A 9,711-nucleotide genomic window follows, 5' to 3' on the forward strand; every position below is an offset into this window, starting at 1 on the left:
GACTCGTAAACTGAATATCCATCGATGTATGTTAATAACTTCCAGTTGAAATAACATGAATACTTCAAATCTAAAGCGATTTATACAGGTCACACACACAGAAATGATCGTCATATATCCGTACTGTGTCAATTGCAAATATCCCTTTTGCTGTTCCCAATGAGATTTATTATATAATTTTATAAGATTTTATAAAGAAATTGGACAAAACATACTATCTTTTAAAGCAGTAATATCTTACCGTCATTGTTCTAAATACAGCATGCATACTTTCTAAGAAAGTAATTTTTAATTGCGGATTTAAAAATCTATATTTGTTAAATGTTACAAAGGTAATACTACCAAAAATTTATGATTCACTATTTCTAAAAAAAAAACATCAAGTCATATTGTATAAGTGTTATCATATTGAATGTCAAAATTTTTACAAAAATTATTGAGTTATTCAATCACTCAATATTCTATTAGAAAGAAAGAATTTGAAATATTAATACAATACTATGTATTAAGAGGCCATGGCATACAAACTTAAACAATAAAACGCACAACAAACTTAAACAATAAGCAGTAAACGAATTGAATCATAATAAGGCTACAACGTAGCAGTAGTAAATCCAACATTAATTTCCTTACTGTCCGAGAAAAAAATGTTTCATATCTTATAATTATAATATATACGTGTGTTTCATTTCAATTGCCCCGGGTAAATATCTCGAAAAATATGGAAGATACGAAAAAATGTTTCAGACAACAAAAGTTATATGGTTTCGAGGGGGACATAAGATGCCATTAATTTGACCTTAAATAATTGTTTGAAGGTCACATAAAGGTCACTTTAATTTCTTAAATAGAAGCTCCTATTTTTCATTACATTTTCTTATAGTTTATCTCAAGAGATTTCCAAAATACTATAATCAAATATTTTTCGTGAAGTACTTTTTGAGTTATAAGATTTGAAAGTTGTGTCACAGTATGTGCCGGCATTAGCATTACGCAAAGTATTTGACCAAAGTGCAAAATTAAAAATCAGAGATAACCTAAAGAACACTCAAGAGGTTTTTGCCATCGATCGGATACCTTGCGTAATGTTAATGCCGGCTGTACTGTGACTTTCAAGCCTTACATGAAAAATACTTGAAAAAACATATGATTATAGTGTTATGGAAAACTCTTGAGATAAGCTATAAGAAAATCATTACATTTATAAAATAGAGGGTTTCATTTAAGAAATTAAAAGTGACCTTTATGTGATCTTCAAACAATTATTCAAATTAGTGACACCGACTTATATCCTCTTTGAAACTATACTTATATCCTCTTTGAAACTATACAACTTTTGATCTGAAACATTTTTTCGTATTTTAGATATTTGCCTGGGATAATTAAAATAAAACATACGGTATAATTATAAAATATGTTCATATAACATTTTTTTCCAAGTTTTTGATTGCTTAAATTTTTGGCCTCTACTACATAAATAACAATAATTGAAAAGTGTCTTATAATAAGAGATATTTCAGAATATGCGGCAGAGAGATAAATGTCAAATTCTAATTTTCTATTTAAATACTTTCTATTTAGAACTTTAGATCTAGATTCTCATCAAAAAGATTCACTTGAAAATTTGTAGCAGTTCCCATTATCTTTCAGACATACTGAGTTACGTCATCGGAAGCTTATCACGAAAGACCGGAACATAAAGTATATTAACTCGTCTAAGTTCGGGAACGTTTGCGAACTACGTGCTCATGGAAAACATTCTCACTCGTAGAGAAATGCGAAATTTGAAAATCAATTTTCTTTGCCTGAAAGAGCTCATGGTTCATAATTCTTATTAAAATATAACTCTTATTAAGTTAGTATATTTAGATTTGTACAAAAGATATTGAAGATACTACTGTAACATATGAATTGTTATATATACGGAAAGAACAATTTTGCTGAAGTATCTAAAAATTTAGCTAGAGACGGATCTAAAAATACTTTGTTGAACTATCAAAGTAATTACGTAGAAATCTCAAGCATTTTCAGACTCGTATCTAAATTTTTAAATACTTTAGCAAAATCGTCTTTTCCTGTAAAAATTCCTATTTTTTAATTTGATTTTTTGTGTAAGATATTTTATGCTTTTCTAAAAAATACTTAAAAAAATTGTATTTAAAATCGTATTAAAAATTGTATCTTGAAAGTTAATCTTTAATTTTTTTTTATAATATAAAAGAGATAAAATTGTACATCGATATAAATTGAATTATTTAATTTGATTGGAATTAAATAAATTTTATTTGCATGATATGAAAATATTTATTTTTTTATTTATATTTATTTTTTTGCAAACGTATTAATTAAGATAATTTTATATATATTTTGATGATTATAGAATCTAATAAGATTTTCCGTTGTATGCCACTGTTAAGAAAGATAAGTCGTATTTTGCAAACACAACTACTATCGGAATGTCCTCGAAGAATTGCGAAGTTGCAATCTCCGGGTGAAGGGTCACGTATTTCACCTTGAGTCATATATAGGTACAATGGTCCTGCATGCATAACGTATAAAATGTTCGATCGTGTGTATGCATACACATACACACACACGCATGCACGCACGCACGCACACACACACACACACGCACACACACACACACACACACACACACACACACACACACACACAAGCCTTCATCTATATTTTAGAACACGTATAGCTATACGCAAATCTCAAGCGTAAGAGATGTATTATTTTGAAAATACATCGAGCAAGCACAGAAAGCAAGCGAATTGCTCTGCTTCTGTTTGAACTAACGAATACGAATTGTGAATCGTTATCTCAGTGAAGTAAGATTTATCGCGATGCCATAATTCACCTATTCGACTTTTGACTGTCGAGGCAGATCTTCGTAATGTTCCTTTATTGGACCTCGTATTCGATATCAGAGGTATAAATTTTACGCGTTGAACTGCACGCGCAAGTTTCGACTACTCTCTTGAGTTTTGCCGGAAGGGTTTCAGATAAGTATAAACACGTCTATCTCTGATAAAAGACTGGATGCTAAGGAGTGTTAAGGTGCTAAAAAAAGTCCCATCGACCATTTATTTCGATAATTTTTATGACTATTTCTTAAAATAATTCCTTTAGGAGATTTCACTTATAAAAAGCGATTATTATAAATAGACGAGAGATAAAGAGAGAAGAGATTATAATCTTTATAATTTTAAAGATATGATAGATAATATTTATTTTATATCTCGTATATGTAATAAAATCCACAGTTTAAAACTGTTCGATTTTTCTTCTTTAAAATAAAAACACATGGCTTACAAAAGTTTCGGTGGGCAAACTATTTAAAGCAGCATTACAAATGGAGGTCTAATTGAAACCTTTAATTTAATGACTATGTTGCTGTTTTGTATTGTCCTGTTTGCCCAACTGCTCGATTTATATTTAATTAACAAAGCGCAATAAATAAACTGACGAAATGTTTCCTTCTGCAATTTAAAAGAAGTGAAAAATATTTCGGTTGTATATTTTGTTCTTCTTTTTTTACAGGAAAAATTTTACGAGAGAAAACTTGTAAATATTTTCTAAGAAATATTGTTGATATTCTTCCAAAAAAGTTTTGGATAGTATCGTATTTATCTCTCTTGTCGGTACAATGCTTTCCGATAAAGTCATAAATTGTTGTAAATTGTAAAATAGTAGGCGTTGAAGATAGACGGATACCTGAACTGTCGTCTATTCGGAGATCTTTCAAGGATTTTGAGCTTGATCGCTCGTAAATTTACGATCGACCCTCCTTTTAGTCAAGCGGCAAACAAATCATGATATCAATCGATGCTATGCCTATGGGTATGAAATTCGGCCTTTTGGTAAGAAACTTTATATCATCACTAAACATCTTACACTATTGTGGAACTTTTACAATTGCTTTGAAAAGTTTAGTATTTCGTTTTCTATTTACAAATTAATCGAAATTTCGAAATCATTTTAATTTTTAATAAAATAGAAATTGAGAGAGAAAAATATTGGACTGATAAAGTTACAACAAATTGAATTAATTAAACAAACAATTTACTAATCGTGAAGGAATTTGTAACAAATATTTAGTAGTTGTTTAATGTTCTCATATCATGATGAAGTTAATTGATTTTAGTTAAAATGCGATGCGACAGGTGTAGTTTCCGAAAATGCGAATTTCATCGTGTTAATGCGCGGAACGCGCGTAGTCATGGATAACCATATCTCTCACGCGGATGGATAAAAGCGAACATTTGAAACGCAGTGCCACTTTGATCTGGGGAGTTCGTTGCCATGGCTACTGCAACCGCGTTCAGTGAAGGGCCGCAGTTATCCTAGTTGTTGGATTGTTCTCTTTCCCTCTTCATGCTGATGCTTTTCGACGCATCCCCAATCCTGCCGTCGTACCGAGGAAATTTAAATGCGAATAAATGCGCGGCGAATAAATAAACCGAATGCTATATTTATCGTCGTTCTTTTGGTAAAATAAACATCTCTTTGGTTTCCGAGAAATTCTTTCGCATTAGAGAAAAATCTTTGTTTTGTTAAAAATACACGTACTTGAAAAGAATAATGTATCAAATATAACCACAAATGTAAGTAATAAAAAAGTATAATAATAAATGTATATATTATTTTATAAATTATTTGATGTTTTCGAAATATGACTTTCTATAATAATCAGAAATATACATGCATTTAAAATACTGAACTATATCATAAAATATCCTTCTTATATAGCATCTATTTCGTGACACAATATATAGTCGCATTTTAAGAGAAAAATTCCATTCGGCTGGCTCGAAAGAAATTCCCATACCACATAAAAATATGATATTGTTACTTTCTTTTTCATTAGAGTTTTAAACGGTGAAGTGTATGTAACAGCTAGCTAAATAAATCTCTCTTATTTATTAAAAATTAGGAAAGTCAAACATCGTATTCAATAGTTTAAAAATTTTGTAATATTATCAATTATTATATTATTATTAAAAAGACTTATCATTTTCTGTAGTATGTAATAATTGTTACAATAAAAAAATAATTATTTTAAAAATCTGATCTCACCTCCTTGGGGAAAAAATTGCGAATAGATGCACTTAAAAGTATCTTCCCTGACGACTCCCGTAGGACATTCAGCCTTGAAGCCGCGATATATTCTCTTCAGTTCAGCTTCTGTGAATCTGGTCGCTCGACAAAGGCTCGCTAAGGAGTCTGGCCTGTATCTTGGTGTTTGCTCTTCCTCGTATTCCGAGTCTGCGAAATAAAAACAAAACCTGTGTTAATCATGGAAAAGAAATCAGCAAATTCCGTTCATGTATTGCGAATTCGTTGGACCGATAGAAAGCTTTAACAAGATTAAAGAACTTTACTGAAAGCTTAAGACGAAATGCTACATTTTACTGAGATCTTGGCAGCAGATACGAGTAGCTATTAGTGTGATATTTATAAAATGGACGAAGAAAAAGCTCTATCAAATACGAAAATCTATACTGTTTTAAAACATTTATATAAGTACGTCTTTCGAACAATAACATTTTTTTTAATCTTAAATTATTAAAATGTTATAATAAAAATTAACTTTTTTCATTTATTCTTAACTAACATTTAAAGGAAAAAGTTTTTAAAAAGATTTTTAAGTGTAGCTAAATATGTGCCTTTATCAACAAATACATAGATATAAAAAAATAAAAATAAATAAAAAGTTTCATAATACATGTAAAATGAACTAAATATTTATGATTTATTGTATCAATATGACAATTGAATATGTAAAACAGATGAAATAATCCTGAATTGACATACCTATCTTTTTCATATGTTATTGCTATATCAAATCCGATAAAACTTGACATCTCTTCTCTGCTATTATTTTGATTCTTTTTTTTTCAATATGCGAGACATCAATCGATGTGGGTATATAAAGCCCGATTCGACGACACATTGCAGATACGAATAGAAACCTGAGATTGAATTGCAAGATTCAAACTCACGTGTGATATTGCAATCGTCCGCAGTGTTATGTCACACGGAAATTTTGAATTTTTCCGTAATTGAATCTCAGGTTCTAATATCTTATTATCGTTCGTTATTTATTTCAAATTTAAAAAACATAACATTTAATGTATAAATTTCGAAATAATTTATACTAACAAAAAGAATTCATAATTTCAAAAATGCATCGAATACGCGCGCGCAGAAGCTATCTAATTTTGATATCTATTAAAATTTTTAACAGTATTTATTTTAACTTTATGATTAAATTTCAAAACAAAGCATTTAAAATGATAGCTTTAATATTCAAAAACAAATTCGTAAATTTCATAATACTTAATAGCCAAATTATTTAATAGCCAAAATTTCAGTACTTTGTACTGAAATTTTGGCTATTAAATAATCACGTCGATTTTTTTTTATACATTATTTGAATTGATTCTCTACGAGGATAATGAAACGTATAGAGAAATCGCGAATGTACTGCAATCTATAAAATTCCATAGAATATGTGAATGGCGGTAGTGCATTGCTACACCTTATTTCCCATGGGACAATCCTTTTTATTCCTAGAAAAGGCCATCGAACTTTTAAGAAACCTGAATGTAAAATGACCTTCGGCACAGTAAAGCACAGCGTTTATGAGACCAGTACTGGAGCGAGATACGAGCAGCCACGATGTGCCGAAGAGATTTTGTAAAAATTGCTCTTCCTTGTAGTTTGAAAGCCATCCGTTCTATATCTCATATATGGTTCATGTAATATTTATGAGATTTCATTCAATGTCGTGACGTTGTGAGATCAAAGATGAGGTGAATTTTCGAATCGCTTGTCAACCTGGCAATCGAAGCAGTATATGACGGATTTGCAAACTATATTTCACAGATATTGCTGTCACTGAAGAATTGCGTTAATATTAGAATGAAAAATTTATGTATTCATTTTTATTTTATCACGAAAAAGTCTAAATAAAAAATTTTTATGCAATTTATCTGACTAGGTATATAGGGAAAAATATATGAATTATTTGGTAAAATGAGGACAATGAATGTATGCTCTGTAGAATGAAATAGCTTATATGTACATACATTTCTTCTAAAATGATTTAAATTCTGAGATCACATTTACAAGAAAAAATTTTATACACAAAACGATGTTGCTCGTACAATGTATAATTCATTTATTTTATAAGAAATATAAACATCATTATAAATTTGCGATAAAAGATCATAAAAATCAATATAGTGTTTCTATTTCATCAAAGCTTTGAAAATTAGATGATAAAAGAAACATTTCCAAGTAAAAATTTGTTATATAAGAACATATATATAAAAATATACAAACATATACAATATATAATTATATACAAAAATATATAATTATGCGAACTGTGTTTTTAATAAAAGAAACAATACGGAAATGATCCTTTTAATTATTTTATGTTCTTTCTCATTTTACTATTGCTATTTTTTGTATCAAACAATAATTTTACAAATAGAAGAAGAATACATGGATATATATGTAATCAAATTTCGTATACAATTATATATTTTTGTATTTATTTATATATATTCTTACATGAAAAAATTTTGGAATTGTTAGACTTACGTAATAAAAATATTTTGCAATACATGTATTGCCTTCTCAAAACAAAAGAAATATATCGAATTAGCAATTCAATCTTCTCTTAATTAAAAAAAAATATTAACTAATTAAGTTAAAAGAAAGAGAAACTAAAAAAATACTCTATTGTTTAAATAAAGCAATTTTTCTATAAGCAATTAAAATTGTTAAAATGCACATCTAAATAAAATTTAGAAAATAAACAGAATATAATAGTCTTTGTATTGTCGTTAAAATGGCATTGTTAGACTTATACGATAAAAATATTTTGCATTGTATTTTTAAACAGAAAACGAATTTTTGTTATTTCATCCTCCGATATAAGCGACCTGAATGAAGTGATTTGACAATAAATCCCTTCCACGCGGTAAAACACTGCCGCGCGCAGAAGTGTACAGTGAAAATCGAAACGTATATCGTGCATACGATATCCTGCTCTCATATACAGCATAGAAGATCAGAGTGGAAAGAGAGATTTTTGTACTGCTCCTACACATATACATGGGAGCTTTCGTTATGTTTTCCACAAGAGAGGTTACAGAAGTTGGAAAGTGTGAAAGTAATCCAGTGTTGGAATTTAAATCGAATCATCTTGTTCCGACAGTACTGGATTTCTCAGATTCGATCTACAGACAAATGTGACGCATGAAATAAAGGACAAAAACGAGACACATTGAAAATTGGTGCGAAATTCTCTCACGAGGGGAACGATAACAAAGAGAACATCTGGTATGTATTTGTATTTTCAATACAATTATTGAAATTACAACTTCAGTAATTTCGTTGGGAATTTATGACAGCATGGAATCAACTAAGAAGAATACGTTTGCGTTATTGAAAAGAATTTTGCAAATTTCCACTGAATCGTTGGATATGTTTTTAAAAACAAGTATTTTCTTAATCTTAAAAAAATATTTATAATTTGAATCATTATATAATAGTTACAGTATATCATTACTCATAAATATTAAATACAATAAGGACCATACATGACATGAAATAACAACAATTTTTACATTAATTTACATTAATTTAATGTAAAGAAATTGCGTGCATTTAACAACATGGTTCCAGAGAATTCTAGATATTATTTTTACGCTATTTTCTTCAAAAACATGTTGGACAGAAAAAACCATCAGAACCATCAGAACAGAAAAAAAAGACTTCAAATTTAATCTAGACGAGGTTGTTTTTGTATTCTTCTGCTTTTTCGTGTCATATGCTCTTTAAGTAAAAGACCGTTTGACTGAACGTAAATAGGGTCAACGGCAAAGCAACATTCGTTCGACCCTATGTCTCATTCCGGACGATGGTCTAGAACAGATGAAGCTCAAATTGTGGACTTCGATGATTCCTCCTCTTTTCGAGATATTGGATCTGTGCGAAGGATGAAAAGCATTCCTCGCAGAATGCATCCGTTGCCGTTGGATAGGCAGGATGTACATTGGTCTCTGATTCTTGATGAAAGGCTGAACTATTCGAGTTTCCGTCAATGTGTTCATCAATAGTAATCCCGTAGGAATTTATTATACGCTGGCAAATGAATGATATTCAGATGTTTGTAAATGATTCTAGAGAGACCGAGATAGATTTTTATATATGCATTTTCTTTATAAATTATGTGATTCTGGTTTAAAGAAATAAATAATGCGCGATATAAATAAAATATAAATAAGCCAACAAATTATAAGAAAACCTGTTATTTAATTATGTTTCTTAAAATAGATAACAAAATATATTTTGGATTTAAAAAACATTTTAATCCTCCCGTTTTATTCTTATTACTACATTAGAATTTGTAAAAAATGAATAATCATAAATCGTTTCAATATTCAAGTTTTTCGGGTTGAGCGAAAGAGGATTTCATAATCAGATTAATTTCATGCGGTATCTCTCATATTGCCTTTTTAAACTGGTCATATTAAAATGTAATTAATGTTAAACAGAAATTTTATTTTTATGGACGTTTTGTTATTAATATGTGTTTATAATAAAAATTTTGATTAATATTATTTATTATTTTAAATGTCATTTCTGTTTATAATTTTAATATTAATTTTAATTATTATTATTTTT

The 9,711-nt window shown here is 29.1% G+C and overlaps 1 protein-coding gene across 1 annotated transcript in view; it reads right to left on the minus strand.

Annotated features, from left to right (window-relative positions):
- LOC108694773 (Kv channel-interacting protein 4-like) overlaps positions 1-9,711 on the minus strand; it is a gene marked incomplete at its 5' end in the record, with an annotated part of 38,537 nt that overhangs the window by 19,501 nt on the left and 9,325 nt on the right. Inside the window, one exon of the mRNA XM_018204430.1 lies at positions 5,086-5,274. Within this exon, the coding sequence (XP_018059919.1) occupies positions 5,086-5,274 (189 nt within the window). The remainder of the gene's footprint in view (positions 1-5,085; positions 5,275-9,711) is intronic.

This window comes from Atta colombica, unplaced genomic scaffold (genome assembly GCF_001594045.1).
Source record: "Atta colombica isolate Treedump-2 unplaced genomic scaffold, Acol1.0 scaffold125, whole genome shotgun sequence".
NCBI classification, from domain to species: Eukaryota; Metazoa; Arthropoda; class Insecta; order Hymenoptera; family Formicidae; genus Atta; species Atta colombica.